The sequence below is a fragment of the Pristiophorus japonicus genome, chromosome 11 (assembly GCF_044704955.1).
Source record: "Pristiophorus japonicus isolate sPriJap1 chromosome 11, sPriJap1.hap1, whole genome shotgun sequence".
Lineage (NCBI taxonomy): Eukaryota > Metazoa > Chordata > Chondrichthyes > Pristiophoridae > Pristiophorus > Pristiophorus japonicus.
In genome coordinates, this window is record NC_091987.1 from 33,845,933 (window position 1) to 33,861,490 (window position 15,558).

At 43.5% G+C, this 15,558-nt stretch overlaps 1 protein-coding gene across 5 annotated transcripts in view; it reads left to right on the plus strand.

Moving 5' to 3' along the window:
* The window catches only part of LOC139276009 (cilia- and flagella-associated protein 47-like), a 1,107,008-nt gene that overhangs the window by 144,365 nt on the left and 947,085 nt on the right, over positions 1–15,558 (plus strand). For all 5 annotated transcript variants that reach the window (XM_070893331.1, XM_070893333.1, XM_070893335.1 and 2 more), the window contains exons 14-15: positions 3,758–3,854; positions 7,657–7,873. In XM_070893331.1, coding sequence (XP_070749432.1) covers positions 3,758–3,854; positions 7,657–7,873 — 314 coding nt within the window. The remainder of the gene's footprint in view (positions 1–3,757; positions 3,855–7,656; positions 7,874–15,558) is intronic.

Sequence of the window (15,558 nt, forward strand, 5' to 3'; positions counted from 1 at the left end):
CACATTTGCTTATTAGTTATAAAAATATTGGAGATGGGAGAAAACGCTGTTTGATTGAGAGTCAAGAATTATCCAATCGGATAATGAAGAGTCTGTTTGTTTCCCAATTGGCGTGGGAAGGCGGTGCGCCGTGAGGATGGATGTGTTGGGCGGCCAATGGGGATGGGGCAGTTGGAGGCAGGAGATCAAGTGATGAAACCACCATGAATATGTCCAAGCAGAGTTGCAACCCTACTTCAGGACCAGGAATTAATTCTGTGACCAATTTGAGTGTGGTTACCATTGTTCAGCTGAAATCTGCTAGCTCATGTACAGACAAACAATGGAATTTAGGACCTACTAATCTATGACTCAGCTACTCAATGACTTAATCAGTTGAGCTATTGGGTGAGCAAATACTTGGGAAATGCCCCTTAGTTAAATTAAAATAAAGAAGGGAAAACCAACAGAAAATGTTTGCTGCTGTTACAGTAATTTCTAACTTTAAAATATGTCATTCATTTTTGGAATCTACACATGTGGCATAATGCTTATTTTCTCCTTTTTTTGATAATTGTGCCTCAAATGGACGTAAAATTGGGATCAGTAGTGCCCGCTTTTTCGGCACTATGAGTGTTGTTTTTGTTTCAAAATGACATCTGCAGCATGCACGCAGACTTCTGGTGCAAGTCACACTGGGCGCCATATTGGTGAGGGTGATAGCGGGCATGCAGTGAGCGTCCGCCGGAGGTATGCAGAGTTGGCAGATCATGACGTCAATCAGCATGTAACGCTGATTTCACGTCAGCACTGCCATTTTGGAGCTCATTGCTCTTAAGCTTGCACAGCTGAACATGTGTTCAGCAGCTGGAAGGACCCCCCCCCACCAGCGCTATTTAAAGCTTAGTTGCTGATTGATTTCTATTGGCTGTTGCTTCAATTGTACAAGTGTTTGGTGCTTTCTCGAGTTCTTTAAACTTGCTAAAGTCTACAGGGAATGGTGTGCAGGTGCTGAAGGACTTTCTCGAGTTCAAGACTTTTGCACAAACTAGTTGCTCCCAGACATGGGCGCACTAGTAGGCATTCCCCTTGGAATATATGCATGACTGGGAGAATGAACAGAGATGACACAGAGCAGGGCAAGCTGTTAGAAGAGGGAGGAGGACGAGGGGGAGAAGGACTCTCAGCAGGAGGTCATATTTGTCCAGGGTGTTCAGGGAGCAATTCTCCCACCTGAACTTCAGTAAGGAACATTGTGTGAGATGTCTGCGCTTCAGTAGGGACGTCCTCAGTAGCCACAACTGCAACCTCAGAGGAGGACGAGGACCGCATTGTCTTTTATGCATTGGGCTCCTTCTAGGCTGGAGCAGGAGATATTTGCAACATCTCCCAGTTTGCCGCACACTGTTGCATAAAGGAAGTAACTGAGGCTCTGTATTCCAAGAGAACTGAATACATTTCATTCTCTCTTGCCAGAGAGCAGCAGGTAGAGCAAGCACGCAGCTATGTGAGGATTGCATGCATCCCCATAGCACGGGACAGCATTGACTGCATGCATGTTGCTTTGTGGGCACTGCATGTCAACTCTGAGATATACCGCAACCAAAAGGAATTTCACTCCCTCAACGTCTAGCTGGTGGGCAACTATTCGCAGTAAATCAGGCAGGTGAATGCCCAGTATTGTGGCAGCAGTTTTGGTTCTCTGCCTTCATTCACCACTATGCCAACTGCATTTGAGCCACCACGACAAACCGGACGGTGGCTACTGGGTGAAAAGGGCTATCCGTTGACGACATGGCTGATGACTCTGGTGCGCAACCCATGCACACGTGGGCAGTATCCATACAACAAGAGCCGTGCTGCCACACAAAATGTGATAGAGCAGACCATTGGTGTGCTGAAACAATGCTTCCACTGCCTGGGCTGGAGGAGCTATGCGGTACTTGGCAGAGTAGGTGCCAAGATTCACCATCATGAGGGAACAGCATGTCAATCAGCATGGAACCAGCTATATGAGAGCCACTCACCCAGGGTGGTGCCTCCGCAATCCTAGTAATCTATTGGGAGTAGATTTCTGGACTGCTGTGAGAACCTGAAAGCCCCTTTGAACAATGGTATCTGCAACCATGATGGAAGCAGTCTGAGCTTGCACGAGAGCAGCCTGAGCTTTCACTGTAGCACGCAGATGTTGGGTGGCTTCTGCTTGTGTTGCAATGGAAGCTGAGACATTGGGCATCAGATACTGCGTCATGGTTGGGTTCACAAGAGTGTTAATGGAGTTGGCCACCACTTCCATGCTGGAAAGGATGGGCTCCAAGCTCTGCACAAAGCCCTGTGCCAGGTTGGCGCCAGACTTCTCTCCATGCTCTTTGACATTGCATGCATGCTTTTCATTGTGCATACCCATCAACCTTCTTCTGTAGCCTGCCCCATCGAAGTGCTCATCTATGTCCTCTGCAGCAGAACCTATGTGTGACCTCTCCCTCTGGTGAGCTTGCCTCTGCGTTATCCCTGCCCCGTTCCCTGGCTGCAGGCCACTCATGCCCGGTGTGTCATCATGTGCAGATCCCGCCTCTAAGCTATCCTCTACATATATACAGTATCAGTATCTGAGCTGTTGGCTGCGAGCGTGAAATCGAGTGATGCTGTTTCTTCATCATCACTATTTTCTTGCTTTTCCACCTATTGCTGTTCCACCACTGTCTGACCAGGTTGCAGTTCTTGGGTATTTGATAGGAGAAAGGCACAAGGATAGGGTTGTGGTAAGGTAGGAGGGAAAGTAGGAGGTGCATGCTTACACCATCTGCAGCTTATAAATCAGAAGAGATTGTGGGATGAGGGGGAAGTGGGATGTGAGAAGGAGAATTAGGCATGAGCATACTGCCATTTTATATGGTTTCAGCCTCGCCGCTGACCACAGCCTCAGCAATGGATGTTCCAGTGATGTCGAGCACCTTCCTCCCTGCTAGTTAGGTCCTGTTGCCTGCAGTTGTGCACCTCCTTGTCCTGCAAGAAAGAGGGAAGTGTGTCAGTGACTGTGGTGCAATCTGTTTGGGTGATGTGCCTGTCATGGTTGAATAGCTGGCAGTGTGTACAAGCTGTGAAGTGTGGGTGTGAGACTTGCAGCAGTGCTAAGTTTGTGAGAGTGAAGGGAAGCTATAAATGATTGATATTGTTAAAGGGTGTGTGGTGGGATGTGGTGCATTTAGCAGTTGCTGAGGCTAATGGTGAAGTTGGTGGGATATAGCATTTGAAGATGAATTCACTATTCTTGACCAATCGTGTGAGGTCATTGAACTTTTTGCAGCACAGCATCCAGATCCTTGGGCATTGACCGCCACGGTTATTTGGTCCCACTGTCTTCTGAGAGTTTGTGTGGAGGGCTTCCTGGCCCCTGTGGACATCTTTCCTCCTCTCCACCTCCTCCACTAAAGCCACCGGTGCAGCGTCAGAAATTCTTGGAACCCGCTCTCTGTCATGTTGTACCATTATTCAGTCTTTTTCCACATCAGAATGAGTTCCACAATGACTTCCACCACCTGCTCCAGCCACAATGCACCTCCCCTTTAAGAGGTGGAGGCTGGCTTTCAGTAGTGCAGGCTAGCTTTAAGTGGTGCTAGCCTCTAACAATTTTGCACCCCCTGCTCAGGCGTGCAGCCACTCAGCAGTGTGGTTGGATAATGTATTCATAGACATTACTGGTGCTGTTTTTTGGGTGGGGAGGAGAGTAACTGTTTTGCCCTTCACATTTGATCTCCTTTCAATTGATTTACAACAGGCAAGGGATGGTCTTAATGCTGTCCCATCTTCACTTCAAGAGGAGAAGGATTGCAGTTTGACACTGAGACCTCAACAGCTTCACCAAATATTTATTGGTAGGTTGAATATAAGTTTCTGACTTTGGTATTTATAGTTCAATTTTGAAGAGTAGATTTAGTTGAAGTAATTGTGCTCCTTGCAGGATAACTCATCAGCTGGTAGTGTATTGGAAATGTAGGTATTGTTGCCTATGATTTTCTAACCATTAATGACTAGAAATTCATGTGTACCTAATATTTCAATATCTTATATGTGGTTCCAATGTGCAATGTTCCCCACTAAAATTGGCAAGTTACAAAATTATCCCTAATTTGTTGTGAGGTATTTATCTCCAAATAAATATAGAGAGAGGGAGACTTGTTTTTTTGTATATCTGTTTAACATTTGCCTTGTAAACAAGTGACTGCATTTTTGGTTACCTAGTTACTAGGGACCTTATTGTGCTTGCTGCTGCCTTTGGCTTTCCCACTCCAGCAAATCTCTTGTTCCTGGAGTTCGTAGCTGCTACTTACTCTAGGTTACTCTGGGGCAAGTCTCACTGTGTCTTTGGTCATTCCCTTTCCGGCTGCTCCATGAATGTTGACTTTGCAGCTTACTCTCTTCTAAGCCTCGGCTTACCTCTCCCCCAAGGCCTAGACTTAGGAGGGAGAAGCAGTCCAAATTCAGGAAGGAAAGGATTCACTCCCAGGCCTTGAGTCTGCCTCTACTTCCTGGGGCCTTGACTCTGCCTCCCGTGTTGCCTTGTCAAACTCACAAATACTATTTCATGTGTGTGCATCTGGCCTAGCGTCTGTATCAATAATGTACAACAGAGCTGTTGCCCTCTGTCAGATAAAGAAATTTAAAAAATGATTTCAGATAGATGGTGATTTATAAATTGGTTTCAGTTAGGCACAGCTGAATAGGATTCCCTTTGTCTCTGTGTTGGGCATAGGCAATATACAAGATCAACCAGATTCATCAACATTTTCAAAAGCTAATCCAAAAAGCTAATGTTGGCCTTTATCTCAAGGGGCCTGCAATACAAAAGTGAGGAAATGATGCTTCAGCTGTACAGAGCCTTGTCAGATTCCATTTGGAGTATTGGGTTCAGTTTTGGAAACCACATCTCAGGAAGGATATATTGGCCTTGGAGGGGGTACAGCGCAGATTCACCAGAATGATACCAGGGCTTAAAATGTTAAATTATGTGGACAGGTAGCATCAATTTTCCCCTTGAGTTTAAAAGGTTGAGGGGTGATTTAATTGGGGTGTTTAAAATGACGAAAGGATGAGATAGATAGAGAGAAGCTATTTCCGCTGATGGGGAATTCTGAACAAGAAGGCAGAATCTTAAAATTAGAGCTAGGCCAGTCAGGTGTGAAATCAGGAAATACTTTTTCACACAAAGGTTAGTGGAAATCTGGAATTCTCTTGACCAAACGGCTGTGGATTGTGGATCAATTGAAATTTGCAAGACTGAGTTGACAGAATTTTATTAGGTAAGGGTATCAAGGGATATAGATCAAAGCCAGGTAAATGGAGTTCAGGTACAGATGAGCCATGATGCAACTGAATGGTGGAACAGGCTTGAGGGGCTGAAGAGCCTATTCCTGTTCCTATGTTCCTTTATGTCACTGCCTACACTTGGAAACTAGATATAGCTTCCATAACAAATGTTCTGATTGCTGCTTTAGAGATACAAGGTTTCAATCGACATCAGTCTACCATGCCTGGATTCAAAATGTTGGGGAATCAGACTGAGAGCCATCACATAAGGCCTCAAAAACCTCATTATTATCCAGCTCCCACACAAATCTCTGGACATACTGAAGCAATGCGCAACAGTCCGAGAATTGGAAGAGCTGGCATGGATGATGGAGATCTTTCTCTCCCTCTGTTAAAGCCAGCTGCCACTTTCAAGTGATTCCAGCTGTGTTGTTTGGCATACAATCCCAAGGAGCCAATGCATCAATACATGTGGAACCTAAAGTTTCAGAACCATCTACTGAACTTACACAAACAAGCAGTAGACCATCTCCATCCCTGGAGGTGCACGTTGACACCCAGTAGCCAATCATCTCCCTTTCTCCTCCCTGGGAAAGCACTTAGAAAGCAGCACGTGGTTAGCAAATAGAAGAAACACATTGTACCTTGGAAAAACACACTGAATGCAGGTATGATTAAAGTGATATGCCCAGTGGAATATCATAGATGCTATTTGGCCATATAGAATTCCTTTGGAAAACACCCATAAAGAGATATTTCTGCAGTTTAAAAAAAGTCACAATTGCTTTAGTGAAGAAAAAAGCAACAAATAAGCAGACAAATTTCCCAATTTTTAGCAACTTGTAACAACTACCAAGCAGACTCCCCTTTAAGAGTACCCAACATGGCTGTCTGGACCTAAACAGTCATGCTGTTTTTTTATAGGCTCTGAGTAATTGAATCACAGTTCAAACCCCCTGTCCTATTTTGGGACTGGCAAGTAATTTAAATAATTTTTAGGGCCTTAACACTGACGTAACTACAATGGTGCAAGTGGGACAGTCATGACTGGGCCTACAAGGTTATTGTGACCCAACCCATTGGTGGTGGAATGATGGGACTACTTACCTGTCTCTTGGGCTTATTTGGAAATCTTCTCCTTACTCTGGTGAAACATGATGCACTGATTGAATCATATGAGGCACATTTCAGAGGGAAGAGGCTTCAGGATGCACTGATACACTGACCAGGAAGACAATTTGCTCTCCCAGCCCCATTCCTTTCCCGATGACCTTCCACATTTTGGTTTATGATGCTAGTTGTTAGATCAGTGAGCATTGTATTTGTTTTTATTGTTCGAAATTTACCCATTGTTTTAAAAATACTAAAAGAACTGTGTGGAGCAGTTAAGTGCAGAAACCAAAAGAAGACTACTGAGCAAATTGCAAAGTTGCCAAAAATGTGCTCATGACAACTTCAGTGACAAAGTTGTGGAAAATTTTGGCAGTGACTGTGTTGAAAATGTTTTTAATGCTGATTATTCGCATTTGATAGAATGAACATATTAATACCTTTGCAGCAACCAATGATAGCTTAATTCCTGGTTCCAGTGAAGTTCAAAATGAGTTGTTTGGAGAAAATCCCAATGACCAATCATAATTTAGTGCAGGAACTTTAAGTTCGGAACAAAAAGGTTTTATTGTAAACATGGCCCTTGTCAACCTGAGCTGTCATACCATTCCTTTTGACTCCAAGACAAATTAATATTCTTCTGCATCTTATTATGAAGCCATATCGATGGCCAGAATCAAATTTAAACAAACTTGGTTGGTTATGCTAATCTCCTGTGCTGGACAAAAGATACTGCCGATCCTGCAGGCTTTTCAGTAATCTGAAAAACAATTTAAAGTGACTCGGCATAGAAAATAAAGAAATCCAGTCATTGACTAATTAAAATTGAAGGATAAACATTTTATTTAACAGCTAAGTTTGTTTTAATTATGCTTCCTTGCAAATTATTCCCCTTTAACTGAAAAATGTAAATTTTTAAAAAATCTTAGTACTTTAGACATAACTTTAATTGGGATAGGTTTTAACAGTAACTTTTGGGACAGAAGAAATTGACAAAACATTAAACATCTGAAAAAAGCATACTCCATACAATATGGCTGCACAAAGGCCTGTATAGTTTATCATTTTGCTAAGTATGAAGAATCCAGCACCCACACCCACAGGTTTTAATCTTGGAAGATTTATTACATAGTCAAGGACCTCCTACCCTTTGTCCCATGTGTGATTGTTTTTCACTTATTATAGAGGTAATTGTTTGATGCATTTATATTATTTTGCAATTTTTTTCCTAAATTCATATTTCATTTTTTTTAACTTCAGGCCCATCTACAATTGACTTTGGAACAGTTTGTGTATATTCAACATCAATGCAGAATTTGAATATTGTAAATAACTTACCTACGCACGTTCTAATTGAGGTGGATACTGATTGTGCAGAGCTGCGAGAGTCCAGCCCATTATCTCAAGTGATCCCACCCATGTCTGCAGCTTACCTACCACTGATATTTGAAACTATATTACTGGGAGTTTTTCAGAAGTAAGTATTGCTTTTCTCTCTAATAGAGACCAAATTGGGATGACATTGGAAATGGACACAGACATAAAATATGCAAATTCGTTTTTACTGCCCGTTAGATGCCCGCTATTCAGTTATATTGAAGTGAATGGAACTGAATATCGGGTGGTGTGTATCACGGGAAACCACTGCAATACTGCCTGCTTTGTGCCACTGCCTATGCCCAATTTCACCCCCATTTTGTTTTGAAGTTGTGACAAAATAAGCATAAACTATAAGAACATAAGAACATAAGAAATAGGAGCAGGAGTAGGCCATTTGGCCCCTTGAGCCTGCTCTGCCATTTAATAAGATCATGGACTCAGCTCCACTTCCCTGCCCGCTCCCCATAACTCTTTATTCCCTTATCGCTCAAAAATCTGCCTATCTCTGCCTTAAATATATTCAATGACCCAGCCTCTCTTTTTCTCTAGTCTGTCACTTTTGCCTTCTCTGAACACTCTATTGCTATTGCCTCTCTCTGAACACTCTATTGCTTTTGTCTCTCTCTTCCCTCCATCATTTTTCTCTTTATGTCTCATGCACTTTCATCTCATTCTTTCTCTTACTCTCTGTCCCTTCCCTTTTTCTCCTTACCGTTTTACTCATTTTGCTTTGAACAGTTTTTATTCCCTTTATTCAATACCATTTTGGAGCTAGTCTCTGGGGCAGAGAATTCCACAGATTTACAACCCTCTGAGAGAAGAAATTCCTCCTCATCTCAGTTTTAAATGGGCGGCCCCTTATTCTGAGACTATGCCCCCTAGTTTTAGACTCTCCTATGAGTGGAAATATCCTCTCTGCATCCACCTTGTCAAGCACCCTCATTATCTTATATGTTTCGATAAGATCACCTCTCATTCTTCTGAACTCCAATGAGTATAGGCCCAACCTACTCAACCTATCTTCATAAGTCAACCCCCCTCATCTCCGGAATCAACCTAGTGAACCTTCTCTGAACAGCCTCCAATGCAAGTATATCCTTCCTTAAATACGGAGACCAAAACTGTATGCAGTACTCTAGGTATGGCCTCACCAATACCCTGTACAGTTGTAGCAGGACTTCTCTGCTTTTATACTCAACCCCCCTTGCAATAAAGGCCAACATTTCATTTGCCTTACTGATTACTTGCTGTACCTGCATACTAACTTTTTATGTTTCATGCACAAAGACCCTCAGGTCGCTCTGTTCTGCAGCATTGCAATTTTTCTCAATTTAAATTATAATTTGCTTTTCTATTATTTCTGCCAAAGTGGATAACCTCACTTTTTCCCAAATTATACTCCATTATAAAAGCAGGGAAATCTTGCTACAGTTATACAGGGTATTGGTGAGGCCACATCTGAAATACTGCGTGCAGTTTTGATTTCCATATTTACGAAAGGATATACTTGCTTTGGAGGCAGTTCAGAGAAGGTTCACTAGGTTGATTCAGTAGATGAGGGGATTGATCTATGAGGAAAGGTTGAGTAGGTTGGGCCTCTACTCATTGGAATTTAGAAGATTGAGAGGTGATCTTATCGAAACGTATAATATAATGAGGGGGCTTGATAAGGTGGATACAAAGAGAATGTTTCCACTGATCGGGGAGACTAGAACTAGGGGGCATAATCTTCGAATAAGGGGCCGCCCATTTAAAACTGAGATGAGGAAACATTTCTTCTCTCAGAGGGTTGTAAATCTGTGGAATTCGCTGCCTCAGAGAGCTGTGAAAGCTGGGACATTGAATAAATTTAAGACAGAGATAAACAGTTTCTTAACCGATAAGGGAATAAGGGGTTATGGGGAGTGGGCAGGGAAGTGGACCTGAGTCAAGCCAAGATCGTGTTAAATGGCAGAGCAGGCTCGAGGGGCCGTATGGCCTACTTCTGCTCCTATTTCTTATGTTCTTATGTTAGCTGCCAAATTTTTGCCCACTCACTTAGCCTGTATATATACCTTTGCAGATTTCTTGTGCCCTCACAATTTGCTGTCCCACCCATCTTTGTATCATCAGCAAACTTGGCTACATTACACTCGGTATCTTCAGCCAAGTCATTAATATAGATGGTAAATAGTTGAAGCCTTAGCACCGATCCCTGTGGCACCCCACGAGTTATTGTTTGCCAACTGGAAAATTACCCATTCATCTCGACTCTCTGTTTTCTGTTAGTTAGCCAATCCTCTATCCATGCTAATATATTACCCCCAGCCCCGTGAACTTTTATCTTGTGCAGTAGCCTTTTATGTGGCACCTTATCGAATGCTTTCTGGAAATCCAAATACACCACATTCGCTGGTTCCAGCTTATCCACCCTGCTCATTACATCCTCAAAGAACTCCAGCAAATTTGTCAAACATGATTTCCCTTTCGTAAAACCATGTTGACTCTGCTTGATTGAATCATGCTTTTCCAAATGTCCTGCTACTGCTTCCTTACTAATGGACTCCAGCATTTTCCCAATGACAGATGTTAGGTTAACTGGTCTATAGTTCCCTGCTTTTTGACTGCTTCCTTTTTTAAATAGGGGCGTTACATTTGTGGTTTTCCAATCTGCTGCGAGCTCCCCAGAATCCAGGGAATTTTGGTAAATTACAACCAATGCATCCACTATCTCTGCAGCCACTTCTTTTAAGACCCTAGAATGCAAGCCATCAAGTCCAGGGGACTTGTCCGCCTTTAGTCCTATTATTTTACCGAGTACTACTTCTTTAGTGATAGTGCCCCTTGATTATCCACCATTGAAGTGTTTTTAGTGTCTTTTACCTTGAAGACCGATACAAAATATTTGTTCAAAGTCTCTGCCATTTCCCTGTTCCCCATTATTAATTCCCCAGTCTCATCCTCGAAGGGACCAACATTTACTTTAGCCACTCTTTTCATAGAAACATAGAAACATAGAAAATAGGTGCAGGAGCAGGCCATTCAATGAGTTCATGGCTGAACATGAAACTTCAGTACCCCCTTCCTGCTTTCTCGCCATACCCCTTGATCCCCCAAGTAGTAAGGACTTCATCTAACTCCCTTTTGAATATATTTAGTGAATTGGCCTTAACTACTTTCTGTGGTAGAGAATTCCACAGGTTCACCACTCTCTGGGTGAAGAAGTTTCTCCTCATCTCGGTCCTAAATGGCTTACCCCTTATCCTTAGACTGTGACCCCTGGTTCTGGACTTCCCCAACATTGGGAACATTCTTCCTGCATCTAACCTGTCTAAACCCGTCAGAATTTTAAACATTTCTATGAGGTCCCCTCTCATTCTTCTGAACTCCAGTGAATACAAGCCCAGTTGATCCAGTCTTTCTTGATAGGTCAGTCCCACCATCCCGGGAATCAGTCTGGTGAATCTTCGCTGCACTCCCTCAATAGCAAGAATATCCTTCCTCAGGTTAGGAGACCAAAACTGCACATAATACTCCAGGTGTGGCCTCACCAAGGCCCTGTACAACTGTAGCAACACCTTCCTTTTTAGGTACCTGTAGAAACTCTTACTATCTGTTTTTATATTTCCTGCTAGTTTGCTTTCAGAATCTATCGTCCTTCACTTTATTATTTTTTTAGTTGGCAACATTTTCTGAGATCTTGTGCCCGCGCAAGCACCAGGGAGCTTATTGAAAAGTTATGAATGTACTGCCTGTGATTTTCCATTCATTTGGCATAAGGTCTTGGAAAATTCATAATTATTAGAGAAACAAAACACAAATTGGGCCCCAATTTCCATATTAAAAGAGGCCTATTGCCTGATAGGTTTGGACACCTGCTGGTCAACCCCAGTTTGAGGCTATTACCGTCCTGTTAACACCAGGTGAAGGCAGTGAAAACCAACCCCTTTCTTTCTTTATCCCCTTCCTTACTTTTCCCCTATCACTTGCTTTCTCTCCCACCCTCACTATCTTCTCTCTCTCATTCTTTGCCCCTTTCCCTCACTTTTAGATCTCTGTCACTCTCTTTGTCCCCACCCTCACTATCTTTTTCTTCCTCTTTGTCAACACCTTTACTGTCATCTCCCTCTCTCACTCACCTGCCCCAGTTTCTCGCTCTTCCCCTCCCCACTTTCACCTCTCTCTGCACCATCACTCATTCTGTCCTCTATCCACCCTCTTGTCTCTCTCTGATCCCTCCGTTACTTTTGTCTCTTTTCACCCTCATTTCCATCTTTCTCCCTCAGTTTCCTCTCTTTTTCTCTAGTCTGTCACTTTTACCTCTCTCTAAACAATATATTGCTTTTACCTCTCTCTGAACACTCTATTGCTTTTATCTCTCTCTTCCCTCCATCATTTTCCTCTTTATATCTCATGCACTTTCATCTCATTCTTTCTCTTACTCTCTGTCCCTTCCCTTTTTCTCCTTACTGTTTTACTCTTTTTGCTTTGAACAGTTTTTATTCCTTTTATTCTATACCATTTTGGAGCTACTGCGTGGGGAGCAGTATGGGAAATTTGAAGAGACCAGGCTGCTGGAATAAAAAATTGACATAGAAACATAGAAATCAACAGCGCAGAAAGAGGCCATTTCGGCCCATTGTGTCCGTGTTGGCCGACAAAGAGCCATACGGCCCTCGGTCAGCAGCCCTGAAGATTACGTATAAACTGATGAACAATGAACAATGGCAGAAAGATAAAGAGCATCCGGCCCAACCAGTCCGCCCCACACAACTGCGACACCCTTTGCACTGCAACATTCCACACTCCACTCCAATTGGAGCCATGCGATCTCCTGAAAGAGGCAAGAACCAGATTAAAAACCCAGGCCAATTGGGGAAAAAATCTAGGAAAGTTCCTCTCCAACCCACCCAGGTGATCGAAACTAGTCCAGGAGTTCATCCTGGCCATATTCAATTCCCTGCAGGACTTACCAACGTAACTACACCAGTCAACAAGAGGTTATCCAGTCTAATCCCACTTACCATCTCTAGGTCCGTAACCCTGCAGGTTATGGCACTTCAAGTGCCCATCCAAGCACCTCTTAAATGTGGTGAGGGTTTCTGCATCCACCACCCTTTCAGGTAATGAGTTCCAGACCCCCACAACCCTCTGCGTGAAGAAGTTTCCCCTCAAATCCCCTCTGAACCTTCCACCAACCACCTTACAACTATGCCCCCTTGTAATTGACCCCTCCACCAAGGGAAATAGGCCCTTGCTATCCATTATATCTAGGCCCCTCAAAATGTTATACACCGCAATGAGGTCTCCTCTCGGCCCCCTCTGTTCCAATGAGAACAAACCCAGCCTCGCCAATCTGTCCTCATAGTTAAGATTCTCCATTCCAGCAGCATTCTAGTAAATCTCCTCTGCACCCTCTCTAATGCAATCACGTCCTTCGTATAATACGGCGCGCAGTATTCCAGCTGTGGCCTAACCAGAGTATCATACAATTTAAGCATAACCTCTCTGCTCTTGTATTCTATGCCAATAAAGGCAAGCATTCCGTATGATTTCTTAACCACCTTATCCACCTTGCCTGCTACTTTCAGGGATCTGTGGACAAGTACTCCAAGGTCCCTTTGTTCATCTACACTTCTAAGTGGCCTACCGTTTAATGTGTATACCCTTTCCTTATTATCCCTCCCCAAGTGCATTACCTCATACTTCTCAGAATTAAATTCCATTTGCCCACCTGACTCGTAGATTGATATCCTCCTGCAGTCCATGACTTTCCTCTTCATTATTAACCACACAGCCAATTTTAGTGTCATCTGCAAACTTCTTAATCATACTCCCTATATACCACAAAAAGCAAGGGACCCAGTACTGAGCCCTGCGGAACCCCACTGGAAACATCCTTCCAGTCACAAAAAAATCAATCGACTAATACCCTTTGTTTCGTACCTCTAAGCCAATTTTGGATCCAACTTGCCACTTTGCCCTGGATCCCATGGGCTTTAACCTTCGTGACCAGTCTACCATGTGGGACCTTATCAAAAGCATTGCTAAAGTCCATATACACTACATTGTACGCATTACCCTCATCGACCCTCCTGGTTACCTCCTCTAAAAATTCAATCAGGTTAGTCAAGCACGATCTTCCCTTAACAAATCGATGCTGACTGTCCCTAATTAATCTTGCCTTTCTAAATGTAGATTTATCCTGTCTTTCAGGATTTTTTCCAATAATTTTCCCACCACTGAGGTTAGCCTGATAGGCCTATAATTACTCGGCTTATCCCTTTCTCCCTTCTTAAACAAGGGTCATCATAGGCAGTCCCTTGAAACGAGGATGACTTGCTTCCACGCCAAAAAAGGATGAGTTCACAGGTGTTTCAATGAAGGACCTAATATTCCAGGTCCCGAATTACATCCTGAAGGGTGGAAGATGCCTGTGCGTGGACTTTTTTAACGTGTGGTGGCCATTGAACACCAGCCACCACACGGGCTTGACAGAGCTAGGTCTTGGTCCAGTGGCAAGGATTATCCAAGATGACTAGAGACCTGCTCTGCTGCACGGACCTAGTGCGCACACATATCGACGTGTGGGCTGGCCCGTGCTGCCCCTGAGCACCTGACCCCGAACTCACGCCTCTCCTGGGCCCCGATCACGTCCCTCTACTGTCTCTCGCCGCTCTTTAACAAGGGTACCACATTAAGAGTCCTCCAGTCCTCCGGCACCATGCCCAAATCCAAAGAGGACTGGAAAATGATGGTCAAGGCCTCTACTATTTCCTCGTTTACTTCGCTCAACAGCCTGGGAAGCATTTCATCCGGGCCTGGGACTTATCTACTTTCAAAGCTGCTAAACCCCATAATACCTCCTCTCTCACTATGTTTATTTCATCCAAAAATTCACACTTCTCGATAGCAGTATCTGCATTGCCACTTTCCTTTGTGAAAACAGATGCAAAGTATTCATTAAGAACCATACCAAAATCTTCCGCCACTACACAGAGATTACCCTCATGGCCTCTAATAGGCCCAAGCCTTTCTTTAGTTATCCTCTTGCTCTTAATATATTTATAGAACATCTTTGGGTTTTTCTGAATTTTACTTGCCAAGAATTTTTCATGCTCTCTCTTAGCATTCCTAATATCCTTTTCAATTTTACCTCCGAACTTTCTAGATTCCTCCAAAGATTCTACAGTATTAAGTTGTCGGTATATGACATAAGCTTCCATTTTTTTCTTTATCTTCCCTTGTAAGTCTCCAGACATCCAGGAGGCTCTAGAATTGTTATTCCCACCCTTTTTCTTTAAGGGCACATGTTTGGCCTGAGCCTTCCGGATCTCGTCCTTGAATGCCCCCACTGTTCGGACACTGATTTACCTACAAGTAGTTGTTTCCAGTCCACTGTGGCCAAATCACTCCTCAACATAGCAAAGTTAGCTTTTCCCAATTTGGGACTTTTATTCCTGGTCTATCCTTGTCCTTATTCATAACTACCTTGAATCTGACTGAATTATGGTCATTGGCACCCAAGTGCTCTCCCACTAATACCCCTTCCACCTGCCCAGCTTCATTCCCCAAAACTAAATCCAAAACTCTTGTGTTGGACTTGTTACATGCTGTCTAAAAACGTTCCCTTGAATGCATTTTAAGAATTTGGCCCTCCATTTTTTTTGGCGCACTTACCTGAGATGCGCCAACTTTCTGCTCTCAAAACGGCACCGAAAATATCTCACCGTATTCTCCTTGCTCTATATAGTGCTTGGTGTGGCATGGCAATCGCAGTGGGGGGGTGGGGGGGGCGAAGCA